The 22,613-nt window shown below is 41.9% G+C and overlaps 1 protein-coding gene across 3 annotated transcripts in view; it reads right to left on the reverse strand.

Annotated features, from left to right (window-relative positions):
- The window catches only part of ANKRD10 (ankyrin repeat domain 10), a 53,579-nt gene extending 33,282 nt beyond the window's left edge, over nt 1–20,297 (reverse strand). The window contains exons 1-3 of one of the 3 annotated variants that reach the window (XR_006274863.1): nt 19,972–20,269; nt 13,157–13,309; nt 5,926–6,017 (exon numbers count right to left, since the gene is read on the reverse strand). Coding sequence is in view for 2 of the 3 variants with exons in the window: in XM_038372406.2 (XP_038228334.1) it covers nt 5,926–6,017; nt 13,157–13,309; nt 19,972–20,172 (446 nt within the window). In the remaining variant the exon portion in view is untranslated. Of the gene's footprint in view, nt 1–5,925; nt 6,018–13,156; nt 13,310–16,045; nt 16,101–19,971 lie in introns of those variants that run through there. The other 2 variants (XM_038372406.2, XM_038372504.2) reach the window with 2 other exon arrangements.
- Between the last annotated feature and the right edge of the window lie 2,316 nt (nt 20,298–22,613).

Here is a 22,613-nt window from a genome sequence, read left to right on the forward strand (position 1 = left end):
GGACCCACTTTGGGGTCCTGACTCAGTTTGAGAACCGCTGCTCTATGGACTTTAGGCATGCTCTCTCAAATGGCAGCATCTCTCGTTTGTATCTGATAATATTGATATCTATGGCTGTCCCGCCTCATATTTAAGAGCATGCCGCCACCAGAAAAGACACCCAATTCTTATCTTAATAGAATCTGAAGGCAAGTGTTTTCCTGGATTTTTTTCTATTACTGAATATCCAAATAACTACAGCTGTGAAAAAAGATCCTCTGTCACTTTGGGCTTAGCCTCCTTGCCAGCCAAATCACATTCAGTTTCTGACTTGACTATAGCTATCCATGTGTGCAACTCTCCAGCCTTAATGGACTGTGATGTAAGGAAGCTTCCAAGCTTAAAGCACCCATTACTCCAAAATGAAACAGCCCCCACTTACCAAAAGAGGCCTCCAAGAGCACATTAACCTGGTGATCTGGTCTCTCTACCGAATAGTCAGGCTTAAGGTTTTGGTATTTTCAAAAACCTCTTTGAAATTGGCCCTAACAAGATCTGTGTAACAAAACAGTCTAATTTCGATTGCATCTTCTTGATAATGTCCTAAATTACTTTAAGTAACCCAGAGGTATAGATGCCACAGGGAAGGTGAGGAATTGAGTTTGGAAAGGAGGTACCTACAAGATGGTCTTAAGTTTGCAAAGGTCTATGTAGTGGTTTACCATAAATATGAAACACTGTGCTAAGAAGCATTTAAATGACAGTAAGATGAAAAATAAGCAATAAGAATGAGAAGTATTTGGGCATAACAAAATTACTAGGATGATTCTTCCATACTGAGTGCCAGTACTGCCACGTATACGCTACTGGAGAAGAAGTGGTGTAAGAGAAGCATTTCACATCAAGAATACTTAATGATAGCAAGCTCCCATTCAACAATGAATGCATAGTAGTTAAATTATTTGGGTAATGAAAAAAATAACGTTAAAAAATGCAACTGTGGGCACATGCTACGGAGTCTAAGAGACCAAGAATAAACAACTTCACGTACTTGAAACTCCATATATGTAATAGAAGCATTAATCATGTTATAACAAAGGGCCTACAGGCCTGTAAAATATTTAGTTTAGACAGACAAGGCTGTAGGCCTAAAGAAACACCTGATATAAGCAAGTAACATTTATATCTAGTAACTGACCCCAGATCAGAAGATGTCATAAGATAGAATGCTGCATCAAATATGTGTATCACATTACAATTCCTAAACATCAGCAATGTACAAGTTAAAACTGGTTAGTGTGTTTTTGGAATTTTGCAGACAAAGGGTGTCAACAACATGCTAGCCACAAGTTATTATGGTGACTAGTGATGTAAATCTTAATGAGGGGAATGAACAAGTTAGCCTATTATAAATGGGGCACCTTAGAAGAAGGATGTGGAAGTTCAAATAAGGAAAAGAGACTAAAGCACAGTGGGCATCAGCATAACACATCAAGAAAGATAATGACTGATGCTTTGGGTTTCTCTGCAAAGGATGGAGTGAGTATATGAATGCTTTGATGCCAGAAGTCTTGACCATTCTGAATTATCACTAACACTCCAACTTAACCAGTAAAGTAGGCAGAGATCTTGCTAACTGTATTGATAAAAATATTACGAAGTCAAAAGGCCCTTCCTAGGTGTAAGTATTTTTCCTGTACACATCTAGGCTCTCGTCATATTGAGAACTCTTTTCAAGCTCAAGGCTGAGCCCTGGCAAACCACAGAATGCTAACTGGGAATTAATACATAATCAATAGATCAGGCAACAGTTCTGGTGAGAAAGTAGCTGAAATCTTTGTGTCAGCTAGAGCTGAATGCATAAAGTATCATCGTGATGTAGGTCATTCACCCAACAGAAGCAGATGTACTACTGTTTTCACAGTTTCAAATGCCACTGGTCTCATTTTGACTTTGGCCATTGACATGTCTATCTCAGCACTTCAGTATCTTCCCTTGGAGACCAAATTAAGTTATCACAAACCAGGAAGGAAAACACTTCTTCCTCTGTAACTTTTCTCTAATAGCCATAGACAGTGGTACTGGTGCATCACTACCAGGCTTTGACAGCTTGACAGCATGACAAACTATTTTTCTACAATATTTTACAGAACTCTTCCTCAAACAAATGAAGCTTTCACTTGTATTTTGGTATTGAAGAACCCTGAACAATATATCTGAATATTTCAAGAACATAGTATGGAAAGAACATGTGGAATTTCTTCTTTTTTATCAATTTAAGCAAAACAACTGCCCGTAGCAAGATTTATCGTGTTCATCTGAATGAACACATATCAAACTATCCCACGATCTCAAGTCAACAGTTCTCTTGCCACCATAGCAGGATTCAGATGAATCAACAATTGGCCATTGGCGGGAGGGGGAGGGGGGTCTCTTCCATCAATCCAACTCAAGACTGAGTCATTGAAGTAGTACAGTGTGGCTGCTCAAATGACAGTTGCAGAAGCCTGAACTGTTCATACAAACAGGAAAAAGAATGATGTGATCAGAAATGAGTGATATGATGCACAGATGCAAAGTGCCAGAAACCGTTTTAAATGATCACGGTCATTAATAACAGCAGATATACTGATGGGCATTTCTTTCCCCTTTATCCAACAATGCGTGTTCAGCATTTATATTTGGGTACTTTTTTTTAAAAGAGTGAAATGTTATAAAAGTGTATTTTTAGAAGTTATAAAATAATTTGGGTCTGGAAAAGATATATTAAAAGGTCAAAAGAAAACCTGGCACCAAGAAGTCTTTTCTTTGCAGAGTTTTGTGAATACTTGTTTCATCATTATTTTTAACGTGCACAGTTTTGACAAATATATAAATTGTGCTATTATGCCATTTTAATAAAAATCCAGCAATTATGGATTACTTTAAAAGGCATTATCCATATTAATAAGTCAGTTAAACAGCAAACCTTTTCACTCATATGAGGACATTGTGACCACCTGCTTCCCTTCTTCAAGAATCCATGAAAACCATAGTTAGAAGCAATCATTTCTATGGATGCAGGACATCCTGTGCACAGAGTATGATTCAGCTAATACGAGAAGGCAAATACCACCAAAAAAAGTCAAAGTATTTTAAATTGGGTACATTTAATATTGTTTTACAATTAAAAATTTACACAGGAATGGAGACCCATATTTTCTTTCATCAATTAGGGAAATAATACAAATCTTAGTCCAGTTTAGACTGCAACATATTGTATTTATTTTATAGGAGTGGTGAACTACCAAGCTGGAAATAAAGTAATCTTGAAGAACTTAAAGAAAGTAAATTTATTCAAACTAATGTTATCATTATGTGTCCAGCAAGGATAAAATTAAATACTATCAACATTAGTTTCTTTCCAATTTAACTTAATGAGTAACAAGAATACTGTAAAAATTTATCAAACGTTGTGGTAGCCCAAGTTAGCTTTTGTACTCAATTTTAAAAGAGCATTATTTCAATTATCAGGCTTTAATAAGAGATACCCTGATGAAAATATTATACTACTACTAGTAGTAGTAAGTCCATAGTGAAACAATGGAGTCTTAGTATCCTTGTGTTACTTCCCATACAACACAAGTAAATGATGTGAAATTCAGCATACATTGTATACCTGTTTATATCAGGTGTCTTTATATTTGCCTATCTGCAGTCATAGTTGTATTCTCTGCATCTTCATGCAACTACAGTTTTTAGTAACAAAAACACTGTATAAAGAAATAAACAAGAATTTATTTATAGAAAACAGAATAAGAAGTGCAAATTACTATGAACCAAGGGCCAAGTTCACCACCAGTACCTGTGGGCACAGTTAACTAAAATCAGAGACATTATAATTGCTTTACATCATCAGTGTATTTGGTTCAATGTGTACAATTCTGTATTTAAAAATAAAACTTCTTTTGATCCCATATAGTCAATCATTTCATTTACTATATCCATGGTTGAATTAATTAGTATAGCTAGTGGGAAGAGTCCATTTTTTTTCTTTAAGACATAGAATAGATAAGAATAAAAATGTAATACTTAAGGTACTCTGCATTTTATTACATAATCAACGAGACCATTAACTGTGGGTCCAGTTTCAAACCTGGAGGCTTAAAAATCAATACCCTTTTCAGATGTTTAAATATGGATGGGGCTAAATTTTAGGCATTTAAATTTGAAAAACTACAGGTGAAATCCTGGCCCCACTGAAGTTAATGGCAAAACTCTCATTGAGTTTACTGGGCCCAGGATTTCACTCCATATGAAACTGATGAATCAAATTAAGGTACTGATCCTGCAAACTGATCTACAAACACAGACATGAGGGTTTACACAGAGTCCTATTGCATTCACTTCGGGTCCATGCAGACTAACTGTCCACAGAAGCAAATCAGATTGAAAAACTGAGGCCTCAGACAATAATCCCCTCAGGGCAGGGCCTGTTACTTTACTTGTCTATAAAGCCCCATGGAACACTGAAGGCACTGTATAAATAATGAAATACCAAATAGACAAAATTGGTAATCTATTACATAAAATTGTCATAAATCTGCACTATTTCTGTTGCACTTTAGATTACATTAGAAAGACCAACAATAGTTTTGGGCAAAGTTAGATATCCTCTACAAAAGTTTATAACAATATTTTGCCTACAAAGCACAATGACATGTCAACATCAGGAAAGATTATTGCAATGATTTAAATTTAGAGCAGTCTTTCTTAATTGTACTGTTTGCATAAGGAAAACCCTATTAGTGCTAACCATTAGTTTATTTTACTTCTAGAATCTTATTTCAAGTAATTTATTATAAATTTCTATACCACTTAACATTATCCTTTCTGCCAATTTCAAAATCAACTGGTCACACACTAATTGATGATGATAATTAAGGTTTCCTCAATTCCACAGTAAATTTTAATTCCAGTTTGCCTCAAACATTCACTTTCAGATGTATTCAGTTCAAAACGGGAATTTATAAAGTTAAACTTGATTTCAAGTAACATATCAAGATTCTACTCAGAGTTTGCATAACAATTTTTAATTGAACACCATTATACTAGCAAGATAGTTGTGTTTAATATTATTAACCTGTACATTATGTTTTCTGGACACTATATAGTACTGTAACAAAAAATGAATTATGGCAGATCTCACTGATGCAGCATTACAAAAAACAGTAATATGGAAACCAAAGGGTTAAACAAGAAATTAACTCGGATTCTTATTTCACTTATAACTCAGATTCACATTGCAGGTTAAAATACAAAACACACTAATTATCATTAAATAATAAAGCTAGTTCTAATTATAAACAAAGTGCTAAAGTATTTACAGTATTATAAGCCGTAGAGCTTATACTCAACATGTCTAGGTGAAAACTGCATCCATTTTGTCCATGCTGTAAGTTGCAAAAGTTTGTGAAATTTTCTGAATGTTTTTGCAGTACATAAACCTTTAAAGAAAAAAGTTAACAGTGCAAATACACAATATATACTAACAAAAATTATTACACTAATAGCTAAGTGAAAGTTTTTTTGGCAAATAACTCTGCTCTAGCTCTTTTGTAAATTTATTCATTAATATGATGTATAAAGTGTTGTAATAGATAACTACATAACAGACAAGATGTAAAATTTTGGGGCATTTTACAGAGGTGTGATAAATATGGTTTTAATAACTTAAATATACACTGTTTCATATATTGCACTGATTGATATCACTGCAAGTACAATATTTTTTATTACAAGACATGTTAAAAACCTTATGTTTTACAATAAATGGACATGTCTAACTGAAATTTTCTTAATAAGATGTTTGCTGTTCTGATTTTTTTCAGTTTTATTAGTATCTATGTTTGCTATCCTATGTTAATTAGTTAGACACACAACAACCAAGCAAAAAACCTCACTTACTCTATTTGAGCTCCATGAGCTACAAGGGCACTTAAGGAATCCATACTACCAGAACGTGCTGCTTTATGAATAGGGGTTTCACCAACATAATCCTGCAAAGACAGAGCACATTTTGTCAGGTATAACTGCTCCAAAATAAATAAATAAAGTTACATTATTTCTAAACATTCAGTGGCTTTTTCCTGACATGAATTAAAGAAATGGATTAGTAAAGATAGCCAGTATCCATTTGTGAATGTGACCACTACTTTAACAGCATTGTAAAGGTTTTTCTGGGTTTCTCTATTTTGAATGCCTCATATGGAAATTAATACCATGTGATTATGGAATGATCCTTCTTTGAGGCTATCATCATCCATTAGTATTACAATAGTGCTCAGAGATCCAAATCAGGATTGGAGCCCCTTTGTAATTGTTGCTATATAAACAGTCCAGAAAAAATGCGAATTCTCTTTCATTCAATTCTCCCTCCTCTCCCGGCCCAAAAAGCCTTTACAGGTTTGACAGACAATCTACAGCAGGGGTGTCAGGTTCATTTGTAGGAGAGGGCTGAATTCTGTGTGTGATTATGATCCATGGGCTCACTATAAATTCAGAACTACATGCTTCCCACAATGTGCCACGGATCTCCCACTGACATCAGTTAATGTACCCAGATATCATGAGGAGAATGTGGGCTTGAAGTAAATGTTCAGTTGGTTTTTCAGTGCTGTACTGTTGCAGTCATTGCTCAGTGAGAAAACATGCTTCCCTTAAAGCCACCACTATTCCTGCCCTGTGTTTCTTTTCCCCTTCCCAATCTTTGCAAGTCTCTTCTTCTCTCTGCATGTCCTGCACTGCAGCAATTCCCAATTCCTACCCCAGGTGCTTCATTCCTACCCACCATTCTATCCATTAAGATGATAAATGTCAGAATTAACTATTTAACTGATAAGGATCATCACTGGGTTTTAGAATTGATGATCCAATGCAATTAATAAAGGATGGGGGGTTCACAGCTCTTAGTCATTGATTCAGGGCATCTGCAGAATAAGACAGACATCATTGCATTGGTTACATTCTGTTCACATTTGGAATCTTATCTCTGCAGCTGTGAGAACTAAATTTTTTTAAAAATGAAAACCAAGATTCTGCACATTCTGGTTATGCCTTGTGGGCCACACAAAGACAGCTTACAGGTTAGTTCCGGATTGTGGGATATATGTTTTATATCCCTGATTTAGGGTCTGTCAATAGTTTGTTTCATGGCAAGGATAATTTTACAAGGGTCACATCCATGCTCAGCTGACATTAAGCATGGTTTGTTTTTAATTCCATTCTCAATTTTAAGTAAATCTTTTTGTTAAGGTTACTGTTATATGCATAGCGTCACACCGACCTTTTCAAAGAGAAGACAATCCTATAACTTCTAAAAGAAGAGTTGCTGAAGGACAAAGTTTCTCTGGAACCTCCATCCCCCTCAGTCTTGGGCAAGGGCACAGACAAAGATGTCCTATCTCCGTGAGTTGTGTCCCCATCAGACAGAGACAGGAGGAGTGGCCAAAAGATCAAGGAGAAAACAAGAGCTGACAGAGGTATTGGTCAGAACAGGATTTCAGCTTATGTTTTCAGCTTGCTGCTTTGCATCATTTTCAAAACCAATGAAATAAAATATATGTTATTGATTAGAAAAGCAGAAAAGCTGGTCAGTTACACCGATAAAAACTCTGTTCTATCTGCTACACATCAATTGTCCCAGACACTGCAGAAAAACAGACAAGACACCAAGAATGTGGTTGAGCTAGGCTACTATCCAGCAATAGCTTGTCTAGTGCAGGCCACCAACCCTAGTGTAATCCGTTCCACACCCAGTGGAGGGCTGTCATCAGCCTCCAAGGTCATTAACCAGCACTGGTGCTGAGAACCCATTGCCCTCTCTCATCTGAGAGTCAAGGGAGTAGGGAAAAGTGGGCCTCATTGTACTGATATTAAGAGCTCCTATCTCATTTCCCATCCTCTTTAGGAGACGCCTTCTCCTAATCTGCTTCCAATTCTGGTTTACCAGGAAACTAGACATACCCCTCCCCCCCCCACGCTGCATGCTTACCTGCAGTAAGCACCTGCCAACCTGGAACAAAAATGAATTTTACAACATAACCAACCCACCAGCTCCCTGGGCCGCTGAGAGGAAGGCAAAAAACTCCACGCTGACCTGCTCAGGCAAATCTGGCAGAAAGAGAAAATTCCTTCCTTTTCATAAGACATAACTAGCATCCGTGCACAGCAAACCCCAGGAGACGTGGTCCAACTCTCATCCCAAGAAGTGGAGGTGGGGAGCTTTTCTTCCACTGCAGAATAGCACCCAAGACTAGGAAGAAACTTATAAACCAGGAGTTCTCAAACCAGGGGTCGGGACCCCTCAGGGGGTCGTGAGGTTATTACATGGGGGGGGGCACGAGCCGCCAGCCTCCAGCTCAAATCTCACTTTGCCTCTAGCATTTATGGTAGTGTTAAATAAATTAAAAACACTTTTTTTTAATATAAGGGGGGATTGCACTCAGAGGCTTGCTGTGTGAAAGGGGTCACCAGTACAAAAGTTTGAGAACTGCTGTTATAAACCCTTAAGTGCACAGGAGCCAATAGGTTTTGCAATTGCCTTATGACCTACCATTCAGCCCAGAGTCCCCTTATAGATCATGAGAGTGCTGAATGTCTTATTAAGAGGAGTAGACAGAGGTGTGCTCGTTAGATGGCTCAAGGAGTTTTTCCCCCTACTGTCCCAGAAAAAATCCCTCCAACACCTGTGAGACCATGGAGTGGGGTGGTAATGCCACTCTAATTACAGGCATTTAGTGGATTAAGGGAACTACTGAAAATATGATCATTGTGCTTATTTACAGCATTTGTTTAATAGGAAATCCTGTACCTAAGGTGGTAAAATTTAAATTATAACTACTATTCACTTGCTACATCTCTACCCCGATATAACACGGTCCTCGGGAGACAAAAATCTCAAGGTGCTATAGGTGAGACTGTGTAATATTGAACTTGCTTTGCCCCCCCCCTTCCTTGTTCTCTGACCGCCCCCTCCAGAGACCCCCGTCCCCACCCCCTACCCAACCCCCCTGCTCCCTAACTACTCCGACCCCATCCACACGCCCCGCCCGGCACTCATCAGCCGCAGCGAGAAGCGGAGCAACGTGGCCCCAGCCCGCTGCCCTCCGCCAGCTCCCAGCCGTGGCACTCTGCTTACCACTGCAGGCGAGTATGGGGGGGGGGGGTGTCCTTTCCCCAACCTCCCCGCACTCACCAGCAGTGGGAAGCTGAGTGCCACGGCTGGGAGCTGGCAGGGTGGGGCGGGCTGGGCTGCTCCGCTTCCCACTGCCAGTGAGTGCAGGGAGATTGGGGAAAGGACGCCCCCCCTTAGTCACCGGCAGCGGAAAGCAGAGCGACGCGACCCTAGCTGCCTCCGCTTTCCTTGCCCTGGCACCAGCCGTGTCGCTTGGGGAGTTGGGGAAAGGTCCTGCACTCACCTGCGGCAGGAAGCGGAGCACCACGGCTGGGAGCTGGCGGAGTGGAATGGGCTGGGGCTGGGGCTGGGCTGCTCCGCGTCCGCTGCTGCCGGTGAGTGTGGGGGGGATCCCTTCCTCCAAGCCCCCTCCCCCGAGCAACATGGCTGGGGCAGCGAAGTGGGCTGCTCCTGGCCCCTCGCTAATTCCTGGGCCACTCTGGGACCGCGTGGCCCCCAAAAGTGCCCCCTCACAGCTCCTGCCTCCCAGACCCTGTGCGGGGAAGGGGAGGAAGAGAGCCCCTGAGAACCTCTGCCCCTTATCCAATCCCTCGGCCTGGCCTGCTTAACACGCTGCTCAGAGCAGCATGTCAGAGCTTTTACCACGTTGTATGCGAACCCGCATTATATTGGGGTAGAAGTGTACTTTTGAAACACTCTTCCGGAGCGATGAAATTATTTACAATTATTTTTAACTAGAAGATGATTGGTTTGTTCTGTTAGATTATGAGGTAAATATCAACATGCTTGAGTTTTTTCATCGGACTGGAAAACACAACCCACTTACCACTGAAAAGAGTTATTCCCCATTCCTGAATTTAAAAAAAAAACCCTGAATTTTGAAAACTAGCAAGTAAATTTTATTCTTTTGGAAGAACATCTGAGATCAAGTTTATGAGAAAATTAATTAAATTCTCCCTACCTCCAAAATTACTCTTTTTATTAGGTACAATACCCTGGATAGATTACCAGATAGAATGGGTCAACAAGAAGAACCAATCTCTCTTTTTCAGTGGCCAATAGGCTGCACAGAGTACAGTTCAATGGCAAGAAAAGCACTTCTCATCCAGACCGTTCTATGCGTCTGTTGATATACAAGGGAAGGCTCATCACACTAGACTGAGACAAGCAAAGAAGCTAGTTGGATAATGAAGTTATAAATCTGGAAATTCACTTCCTAGTTTGAGGACGCTCAGTTACAACAGATCCTAATTAAGCCCCTTTTGTGGCAACAAAAATGCACCTTTCTGAACAACAGCTCCAGAGGTTGATGATGGGGTAACTTTTGTGTGGGAAGTTGTTCATGTCTCATTGAAACAATCATAGCACAGGTTTCAGAGTAGCAGCCGTGTTAGTCTGTATTCGCAAAAAGAAAAGCAGGACTTGTGGCACCTTAGAGACTAACAAATTTATTAGAGCATAAGCTTTCGTGAGCTACAGCTCACTTCATCGGATGCATCCGATGAAGTGAGCTGTAGCTCACGAAAGCTTATGCTCTAATAAATTTGTTAATCATAGCACAGTCCTTCCTCAAGGCAAAATCTAACCTCTTTCCCTCATACAAGCCTCTATTAAGACACAGTAAAATGTGACCTTGGTAAATGCTCTCCTATCCCATTCATCTTAACAATCGAGACCATTTGGATATTAAAATTGTCACATAAAATCTAAAAATGAAAGTTATATTTTAATTGTGCAACTTTTTCTTAAAAAAATTACATTAGAAGTTAATGTTACTACAGCAGAGTTAACTTGGAAATATTGCACATCCTATTTGTTTTATAGTAAATATTTTACAGCATAAACAGAGTTTAAGTAACTCCTTTATTTATTTATTTATTTTAAAGTGAAGTATTACCTGGGTAACTGGAAAATTTCTGATCCACCACTGTAGATTTCTTTTTTTAAATCTATATATCAGTTTATATTAATTGCCACTCCATAGCATTATAATAAATGTTTTCACTGCAGTGGGGACTGAAGCCTGAGCACACCCGAGCCCCACTGACCCTGGGACCTGTAGTCCGAGTCCCAACACGTAGGGCTGAAACCCTCAGGCTTCAGGTGGTCGGGGTTAGCCTTCAGCCTTGGGCCCCAGCAAGTCTAAGCCAGACTTGGTGACCCCATTAAAATAGAGTTGTGATCCACTTTGGGGTCCTGACCCACAATTTGAGAACCACTGTGCTAGAATATATATGGCACATTGAACAGCACTGAAGGGATTTATGGTCATGCTAGCTGTGCATTAATAACCACATTTTTTGCAAAGTCACAACAGTACAAATCTGTAATTATTACGGCTTGTCTCTATTACTGTTAAGAAAGTTCCAGAGTAGAAACGTCACCCACACAATTTCATTGCCTATTATACTAATCCATTCTCAATCCACAAATAAATCTTAGTCCGGCCTCACAATATAGTAATGAAGATTAAGTAGCTCAGTTAAAAATCTATTCATCCACTCATATTATGATGCTGAAAAATGTGTGTCTTTTAAAAACAGTTTAAAGAAGTCACTTGTTGAATTTTATAAGACCTTTAGCCTCAGAAGAGAAATATTATGAAAACAAGTACATCCTAAAATAATTTCAGTCAGCTCCTATTAATACCAGTTAGAATTTTGATTGAATCATGTTGCATTGACTAGTGGTTTCCATTATTTAATTAGATATGGTGGCTTGACTTACAGTTGTATTTTTTACATTCTTATCTGTTTAAGAGATGCATTGTAACAACAGAATTGTGGTCATGCTGCTAATACCACAGCAACTTGATAAAAAAAGTTTTACTGAAAACAGCAGCCACACCTCAAACCTTGGAGCAGAAAAACGGGTTATTTTCAAATCTTCAGTTGAGTTAAAAACCCATTTACTACAACTGTCATTATAACTTCTTTATAAATCTCATTTTATAAAGACACTTATGCTTTCTAAAGTTAATGCATGAGATACAAATAATTAAAACTTTTTCCAGATTATCCTTCATTAAGGACTATGGCGCAGAGCCACAAAGGTACTTAGATTCTTCAGTCCCATTTTCAGGCCTCCATTGCAACTCAAAACTCCTGCTCAGCTGCTGCCTAACCCTGTAGGGACCCGAACTCACTCAGTGCCTAAGTTTTCAGCTTAAATATTTCCTAGGTGCCTATGATTCTGCCCATGGAAAGTGCACTGCTACCTCACTCCCACCTAAGCCCAAGAGCAATCCACAAACTGGCAAGAGAAAAGACAAGTAAATGCCTATTTTGTGTTCAGGGCCCAACCCAGTAGGTGTGTGGTATCATTCAAAATCCACTCACGTTATAACATTCAGCCCAATGACGGGAGCACCCAACATGGGATGTGGGAGAACCAAGTTCAATTCCCCACTCTGCTTGATGGGGAGAAAGGATTTGAATAGGTGTCTCCTACTTCTAAGCAGTGTGCTCTAACTCCAGAGCTATGGGATATTACAATATGAGACTACTTCAATCTCTGCTGTTGAAGCTTTGGCTGAGTCACGGGAGCAGTGGGGCTGGAACCTGGATCTCCCACCTAAGTGATGCACTAACCATGAGGCTTTAGAGTCTCTCTCTCTCCATCTTCCCATGGTGGGTTCCTAGCAGAGCTAGGCACCTCTCTGCAGCCTGGATGTAGGTTACTATCTCCATGAAAAGGGCAGAGCTTAAGAAACCTCTCCCATCCACATCTGCCACTGGCTAGTTTAGGCTGCTCCTCGCCTAGCCAGCTAGCTTTTGGGAATCACATTCTAAGACGTCTCTCTCTCCCCATTCATTGTGTACCAGGTTCGGGCACCTAACTCAGGCTTTGTGGATTGCAACACTGTTCCTGTGACTTTTTAGGTGCCTAGAAGTTAGGCACCGCAACACTCAGCATCACAACACAAGTTCCTTTGTGGATCCAGACCTATGTGAGCATTTTTTAAAAAACTAAACAAATATCAAACCCAACATTAATCCATACCTGCTTGTTTATGTTGGCCCCTGCTTGAACCAACCAGATCAGGCACTGAGGATGTCCTCCAAAAGCAGCAATATGGGCTGGTGTTTGGGCAAAACGTGTTGTACAGGCATTTACAGTAGCGCCAGCTCTCACTAATTGCACTAGACACTCCAGCTTAAATAGACAAGGGGAAAATAATTCAGAAATATTACCCATCAAATATACCCTGACACTTTATAGATCACGGATTAAATTAAAGGAGAAAGTGGAACAATATCAGTTTAAATTGACCATTAGTGGAAGCAGGCTGAACAACATGACTAACAAAATAATAACCTGGGCCTTCACCACCTCTTCCAGGTTTCTCAGGGTACGTCTACACTAACCGCTGGATCAGTGGGCAGCGATTGATCCAGTGGGGATCGATTTATCGCATCTAGTCTAGACACGATAAATCAAACCTGAGCGCTCCCCTGTTGACTCCTGTACTCCACCATCGCAAAAGGCGCAGGCAGAGTCGATGAGGGAACGGCAGCCGTCGACTCACCGCGGTGAAGACACCACGGTAAGTCAATCCAAGTACATCAACTTCAGCTACGTCATTCACATAGCTGAAGTTGCGTAACTTAGATCGATTCCCCTCCTCTTCCCCACTGTAGACCAGGGCTCAGTCATTAAAAAAGTAGCCAAGAGAAATTTAATTCTTGCCAAAAAATTTTTAACAAGCCCAACACCATTAATTTGATAAGGAAAAAACTGATACTTTAGAGATTATTATAGTAGGGACTTATATAATGTTTGCTTCTGTCAGAAAACGTGCTAAGTTTCTGATCTGGAAAGTTGAGAATGCGACTTTAAATAGACATGGTCAAGTAGCATTTGCTAGAACTTTAGTTTTTTGAACAAACAAAACCTACTGTGAACTTAAATGTTTTCAGGAAAGTTTAAAAGGAAGGGAGCATGAAGAGTATGCAATAAAGAATTACAACTAAAAATTCTACTTTAATATTTCCCTGCAGCTTTGGAAACCCAAACTCTAAAAAGAAAGTAAAATGCCTATTAACTTTTCAATGCCCTTGCTGAGTTAAATGAAAAAAATAACACAAAAACGCTGAAGAGCATGTGCATTACAATTCTTTCCATTTCAAATTTCTGTAGTGCAGTCAGTGGTAACATAGCAAAAGAATCTGTTTGGGTTTTTTGGTTGTCTTTTCAAATATGATCACTTTGGCAGTTTCTCTTTATAGTAACTCCTAACTTAACGTTGTCACATTGCTGATCTATTAGGGAACAAGCTCGTTTAAAGTTGCGCAATGCTCCCTTATAACGAAGTTTGGCAGCTGCCTGCTTTATCCACTGCTTGCAGGATTCTCTGAAAGAACAGCCCCTCCTTGTGGGGTTTAGAACCATGGGGGGCCAGCAGCCCCCCCATCAGCTCCCCTAAATTCCCTGTAAGGTATGTGGCTTGGCAGCTGCCCAGCAGCAGTTCAGGTGGCCCTCCACCCACTGCCGTGCTGATCCTTCCCTCTGCCTTGGATCCTGCCCTCTGCCCAGAGAGTGGTGGAGGCAAAGGTTCTGATATCAGGATGTCCTCCTGCTCCTTCTCCCCCGCCCCGCATATCCCTCTCTACCAAGCGGAGGAGGGGGACAGGGATCAGGGACAGAAGAAAGGGAGCTTGCTGGAAGCTGTTGCTTCCTGTCTGATCTGCTTAAAAGGGCAACATACTTGAAGTGGGATCAGAGTACTTAAAGGGGCAATGCACATCTCTCTCTCTCTCTCTCTCTCTCTCATGCATGCACCCCTCAGCACTTTGGAAAGTTAGCACCTGCACAGCCGTGCATATGCTGTCAGGAGGAGGGAGCTCCAGCTGGCTAGCACGGGCTCATCATCACGTTCAGTTTTTGCAGGGAAGTGTTTGCAGCTACTGCCCTGCATCTATTGTGTTTCCTCCCTCCTGCCTCAGTCCATGCTGCCTTGTAGAGTGTGAGGCTACATTAACAGCAGTGTATTAACCCTTGAGGGCTCAGCCGAGTACTAGTTCATCGTTTAGCAGCAAGGCACTCCGGGGGAAATATTCCACCCTCTTACTCCACCACTTCAACCAAGCTTCACAATCATTCATTGCTGTATACAATATTAAACTGTGTTTAAAATTTATATTGTACATGTATATAATGTCTTTCGTCTGGAAAAAATAATTTCACTGTAACCTAACCCCCCCCACACCATTTACATTAATTCTTATGGGGAAACTGGATTCGCTTAACATCGTTTTGCATAAAGCTGCATTTTTCAGGAACATAACTACAACATTAAGTGAGGAGTTACTGTATTCTGACATATCTACTATGCTGAAATTTTTAATATTTCAACATTAAAATAATTATGAAAATGCTTTGAAAAGATGTCAATGACTTAGAGAAAAGTGGCTGGAAAATTGTGTCAGACAATAGCACCAACTTTTGGCCTTCAGGAAGAGGAATCACTAGGAAATTAGTTTATGTAAAAACATACATGTGTTTTATACTAGGCATCACTGTAGTATGCTTAATTTTACTCTAAAGAGTAAAGAGCATGTAGATCAAAGTTTTCAAGTCAAATAACTAAAATCAGGCATCTTGGTTTGAAAATTTTAACAAATACATGATCACTTAATATATTTTCTAAACTTCAACTGTAATTGGGCAAATGTGTTGTGGCATTAGCGACTGTCCCTACCAGTTTAACAAAAAAAGTTAAAATTCAATTTGTAATTTACGAATTTATAGATTTAGTTTTAAGAGAACTTTGATTACAACTGTACTTCTCTGCTGAGAAAACAGGATGTATAAACAACATACAGGAAATAAAATGCATTAAAAACTCTCAGTAGATTTAAGATTGGGTATAAAGGTAATACGGTAACTCACCATGCAACAGAGAGGATTCAGAGAAGAGCCATGAGAATGATTAAGGATTAGAAAACATGCCTTATAATGACAGACTCAAACAGCTCAATCTATTTAGCTTAACAAGGAGAAGGTTTAGAGGAGAATTGATTATAGTCTATAAGTATCTACATGAGGAGCAAATATTTAATAATGGACTCTCAATCTAGCAGAGATGGGTATAACACGATCCAATGGCTGGAAGTTGAAGCTAAACAATTTCAAGTGGAAATAACATATACATTTTTAAGTGAAGGTAATTAATCATTGGGACAATTTACCAAGGGTTGTGGTGGATTCTCCATCACGGACAAATTTTTAAATCAAGAATGGATGTTTTTCTAAAACATATGCTCTAGGAATTATTTGGGGAAGTTCTATGACCTGTGTTTTATGGGAGGTCAGGCTAGGAGATCACAATGGTTCCTTCTGGCCTTGGAATCGATGAATAAAAGTATCTTGGGTGAGCAAAGAAGTATAGTGCTAATGAGCCTAGCTCCCACCCTAACATTCAACATGGGAGAAGGTATTCTTTGAAAAGAAATAAATAGATGCTAAAACAACTGCAGTAATAATTGAGTTATATCAAGGGGTAACGAACTTAAAGATGCTGTAATAGAGATACAGTTGTAGTAGTGGTGTGAACTCTGCAAAATTTGACCACCATTACCAACACTGGTTAGCCTCCACTGGTGTTTACACACCAAGGCCCCCAATGTTGTTGATAGGTTACCATAATCAAGCAGGGGTAAATAATTTGTTTAAAGACATCAATTACAGCCAGCGGCCCATCTACCAACGTTACAAACAAAGGCGAAGTTGAACCAGCATTAGCAATTGTAGGAGATTTTGCAACATAAAGACTAAGATGTCTAAAGGTTCCAGTGAAAGTGTTAATCTTTCACTCTGCCAAGAGCAAAGGGTTTTTCTTTTTTTGTCATATAAATCCAGATTACTGGCCTGAAGAGAGGCAGGGAAACCTTAATGACCACTTATTGTGAGCTACATGAAGGTCGCAGTCTGTCAACTCCAGAGAAAAGAAATGCAACTGCAGAACCAGTGCCCTTCTTCTAGCATGCAAGGTTGATTTATAACCCACACTAACATGGTTTCAAAGCCTGAAACTAAACAAAGTTATTTTTAAAATGCTGCTTTTTTTTTTTACTTCTTTTCTAATTTTAAGAAATCTAATAATAGAGAGGATGAGTTGCTGCACTTCATTAAAAGTCAGAACATGTGGCCTTTTGCCTCATGGACTGAGAGACCTGCTTCTCGGAGTCCCAACTCCAGAAAATGGAAGTAGCTGCTAGTCAGGAAGAGGCCAGAATCCCTTATTCTTGTCCCATAGACTCGAACATTGAGCACTGGTTTTGGTCATCATCTTTTTGGTTTCTTTAATAAAAAAAAATATTTTTCAAGTTCATGATATAGCTACAATGGGGATTGGGAATCAGGGTTAATCAGAGGAAGACGGGGAGGATTCCAGGGATTTACACTCAGAAGATGGGGAAGGGGGACAGTGGATTATGTTTTGTTTTTGTTTTTTTTTTTTTAAGTTGCAGCCCAAAGAGGAATAGAATTTACTTACCTTACATTATATACAAGAAAAGTAAAAATAGTCCATCAACAACAGTCAGTCAAAGATCACAAAACAATCAAGTATTACAAAAGTAAGAGGCAAGCTGATATGGTCATAGAAAAAATATGGCCAATTAGACAAGGATTTAAAAAAAACAAAAACAAAAAAACAAACCACCACATAAATATAGAAGGAAAGCATTAAAAAAACCAAAACAAACAAAAGAAAAAAAACCACACTATCTTGGTGTGGCAAGATATCTTGTGGCACCTCAGAGACTATCAAATTTATTAGAGCATAAGCTTTCGTGAGCTACAGCTCACTTCATCGGATGGTGGAAAAAACAGAGGGGAGATTTATATACACACACACAGAGAACATGAAACATGGGTTTATCATACACACTGTAAGGAGAAAAGGAGTACTTGTGGCACCTTAGAGACTAACAAATTTATTAGAGCATAAGCTTTCGTGAGCTACAGATCACTTCACGAAAGCTTATGCTCTAATAAATTTGTTAGTCTCTAAGGTGCCACAAGTACTCCTTTTCTTTTTGCGAATACAGACTAACACGGCTGCTACTCTGAAAACTGTAAGGAGAGTGATCGCTTAAGATGAGCCATCACCAGCGCAGGGGGGGGAGGGGGGGAAGGAGGAAAACCTTTCATGATGACAAGCAAGGTAGGCTATTTCCAGCAGTTAACAAGAACATCTGAGGAACGGTGGGGGGGAGAAATAACATGGAGAAATAGTTTTACTTTGTGTAATGACTCATCCATTCCCAGTCTCTATTCAAGCCTAAGTTAATTGTATCCAGTTTGCAAATTAATTCCAATTCAGCAGTCTCAGTTGGAGAACACTTCAATCTCTCTGGTCACTCGATTACAGACCTAAGAGTGGCTATCCTTCAACAAAAAAGCTTCAAAAACGGACTCCAAGGAGAGACTGCTGAATTGGAATTAATTTGCAAACTGGAGACAATTAACTTAGGCTTGAATAGAGACTGGGAATGGATGAGTCATTACACAAAGTAAAACTATTTCCCTATGGTATTTCTCCCTCCCACCCCACCCCCCACTGTTCCTCTGATATTCTTGTTAACTGCTGGAATTAGCCTACCTTGCTTGTCACCATGAAAGGTCCCCCCCCCCCCCCCCCGGCTGCTTGGTGATGGCTCATCTTAAGTGATCACTCTCCTTACAGTGTGTATGATAAACCCATTGTTTCATGTTCTCTGTGTGTGTGTATATCAATCTCTCCTCTGTTTTTTCCACCAAATGCATCCGATGAAGTGAGCTGTAGCTCACGAAAGCTTATGCTCTAATAAGCTTGTTAGTCTCTAAGGTGCCACAAGTCCTCCTTTTCTTATTACAGGGACTGGGGGAAATAAGGGAGTTAACGTTCAGATGTTTTGGGGCCACCCCACTTCCTTCACACGGGGCCACGTCCCGCCCGCAATTATAATACAAAACTGTCTCAGGGGACCCAGACACGACACAACGGCTGTGGCGCGACCCATCGCGTCCTTTCACCTCCCAGGCTCTGCAGCGAGGGAGCCGCCAGGGCACAGATCCCCCGCGCGCCGCTCACACGCGGGGGCCCCCGGGCCGCGCTCCGCCCAGCGATCGCCTCCTTCCCAACGCGCGCGCGCCGCTCGTCATAGCAGGGGCACCAAAACAGAGCCAAGTCTCCAGGTGGAGCCTGCGCGCGCAAGCAGGACCGTTACTGGACCGGGGGGCGGGGGGGGGGGTTTCCTCAGGTAACCCAATACCCCACCCCGCCCCCGCGCGCTGGGGGAGGAGCACCTGCCCCCTCCTCCTCCCCATTGGCTCCCGCAGCAGCTGCCAGTGACCCCGGCACCTTTCGAAAGCTTGGCCGGGGGCCACGGATCTGTCCCTGTCAATAAAGCTCCGGGGAGGGGGGCGGCGGCGGCGAGCCGCCCCAGGTGCCGGCCGGGCCCATTCGGGCCCTCTGAGCTGCGGCGCTTCCTAGTCCCATCAGCACGAGCCGGCTGGCGGGGCCCGAGTCGCCGTCCCTCCTCCGGGCCCGATGCCGAGGCGGCCCCTGGCTCTCTCCCGGGACGTGGACAGGCCCCCAGGAGAGCCCGAACCGTCCCACGTCCCGTCCCGTCCCCCGCGCGGGGCCCATAAGCGCGTCCCCTACAGCCCGCTCCCTTGCGCTCCCCGGGGGGTGCGGCCGGTACCGAGACTCCCGCTGAGCCGGATGGCGATTCCCGGGCCGCCCACCCGCGGCGGCGAGCCCGGCAAGATGGCGGCGTGTGAGCCGGGGGTCCCGCGGGGCAGCGCCCCCTCCCCGGGCCGGGCCGCACCTTGCCGAAGTGCGCGGCCCAGTGGATGGGCGTCCAGCCGTAGAAGGAGTCCTCGACGGCCAGGTCGGAGCGGGGCGAGCCCTGCAGCAGCGCGCACAGGGTGGGCAGGTCCCCGTCGCGGCAGGCGCGGTGCAGGGGGAAGCGCAGGGTCAGCAGCTCCTCGCTGGAGAATCCCGCCTCCGGGCCGGCTCCCAGCGACATGGTGACGGGGGGGGGGGGGGCGACGGAGGCTCAAGGCTGCTGCCGAGTCCCGACCGACTCCGAGCACAAAGAACCAGGTGGGGCGGGCGCGTAGCTCCTCCCCGAGCGGCGTGGGCGGAGCGGCCCGCGCGCGGGGCGGCGGGGGAGGGGAGCGGTTGGACGGGGGCCGCGCGCGCGCCGAGTGTTCCTGCGGCCCCTCCCCCCGTCACCGCCTGCAGGCCGCCCGCCCGCCGTTGGTGGCGCTTTGGCCGCGAGCTTGACCGGGGACTGGAGGGAGCGCGCGCAGCATCGGAGCGTTGGCCCTGTGATGACGCAAGTCCGAGCCCGCGCGCTCCGGCCACCCCGCCCGGCGCCGCGCAGGGCCTCGCCGATCAGGGGGTCCCGGGGACTAAAGTGGGGGCTGCAACGAGCAGCCCAGAGAAGCGTCCCAGGGGCCGCTCCGGGGCGGGCGTGCAACGGTGCCGCAGAGCGATCGTGGGCAGCCTCGCCTTAGTTTCAGGCGTTCCTGGAGAGTCGATTTTTGTCGCCCCAACCAAATATTTCCGTCCATAATGCAACTTTACATCCAGGCACTGGGGGGGCGGGAATAATTTGTACTGTGGGGTGCCAAGAGCTACTGAAGCAAACTGTAAATCCTGTATATAATGGAAACCACTTCAAGCCCTAGGGAGCAGCGCTAGCTCCAGCATCTATGCTCCGCCCAGGAAGAAAAATGCTGCTGGAGACCTTATCACAATTAGTTTTCAGGCTGTTTAGTTTGTATCAATTGATGTGATATTGAGAATTTGTGTTTTTGAGTCATAAAGTTCTAACTTTTTGACTCTCAGTGTCCACAGCCGTCAGTTCCATTGTTGGATCTTTCCCTTTTCCACAGCTGTGAAGTTACATTGTTAAATAGGAAAAAAAGCTTAAAAATAAATGGTTATAATTAAACTGAATTCTGCCAAGGCTACTTATAGTCCAGCTGGTGTTTGAAGTGGTGAGAAAATGTTCACTTGTCATCTCTCCTCCATCCAATGGTTGTATTGCTGCTGCAACTTACATTATGTAGCTACCATAAAATCAATGCGCTCTCACAGCACCCAAACATAATTCTGGAGCCTGAGGAAGAACAGAATTTTGCACTTTCAAAAGGAAGAGATCCATTTTTCAAAATAGATGATAGGGTGGTTGCAGCTCTTCAAAACATCCTGCTTCCAAGATATTGTGAAAAGAAAAGAGGACTATTGTACTTAAACTGATGAGTGGTGTAAGGACTCTGGGTATAAAAATTGCCTTTGCAAAACTGATGAATTTATGGCTTAGTGTACTTTGTGTCATCAAGCATTTTCAATTAAATATGAAAAGAGAAGAGCTCTTGCCATTCATGTGGCCTGTATAAAACACAAAGATGCTGTGAAAAATCAGAAATGAACTCTTTTTTAAAAATCAAAGAGGACATACTTCAGGAAAGTCTAGTGACAGCACAGAAATACAAGAAATTTACCATGGAGTGATTAATCATTTAAGTTATTTTAATCAAGATTGGGGCAATAAATCGCTTCCAAAACATCTATCAGATTCAGAAATGGGGGGGGGGGGGGGGAACCACCCACCAACCCAGTCTTCTGGACCTACAAAAGCACCTAGAATTACTGAGAGTGGCACTGAAATTACAGCAACTTTTAGTTAATGATCTCAGATTAACACATTTTTCTCCTCAGTCAGAACAGATCCTCCCATAGGGGAAATAAGTGTTTCTTGATTTCTGTTGGTTATTTTTCAAAGATGGAAGGGATTTAAAAATGGCTTACTTGATTTTTACCACAATAATGAGGAGATACAAGTAATGCTATTGTTGTAGGTATTTCAAACATAGAAGTGACCTTAGTATAAAGTGGGTGTGGTCTTGTGTAGCTAATAACGTATTGACTTTGGAAAAAACAAGTCAGTTTACCAGAAACTAAAACAAATGAATGACAGAATGGTTCAGATTGGATGCAAGTGCAATGTAATTCATAACTGTTAAAAATGGCATGAAAGCTTTGAGTTTTGACATTGAATGTCTGATTCTGAAAGTGCATAGTGAGTTCTCTTCCTCCACTAAAAAAAAAAAAAAAAGTATTTTCTGAGTTCATTTTTGACTGTGTACAAATTGAATAAATGATGTGCCGATAGAAAAGTTTTTAGAACAAACTGACAAACAGTTAAAAAGTCACCAGGATCAGATGGTATTCACCCAAGAGTTCTGAAGGAATTTCAGTCTGAAATTGCAGAACTGTAGTATGTAATCTATTGCTGAAACAACCCTCTGTACCAGATGGCTGGAAGGTAGCTAATATAGCACTAACTTTTTAAAAGGGTTCCACAGCCTATCCTGGCAATTACAAGCTGGTGCACCTAATGTCAGTACCAGTCAAATTGTTAGAAACTATAACAAGCAACTGAATTATCAGACACAA

This window comes from Dermochelys coriacea, chromosome 1 (assembly GCF_009764565.3).
Source record: "Dermochelys coriacea isolate rDerCor1 chromosome 1, rDerCor1.pri.v4, whole genome shotgun sequence".
Classification (NCBI taxonomy): Eukaryota; Metazoa; Chordata; order Testudines; family Dermochelyidae; genus Dermochelys; species Dermochelys coriacea.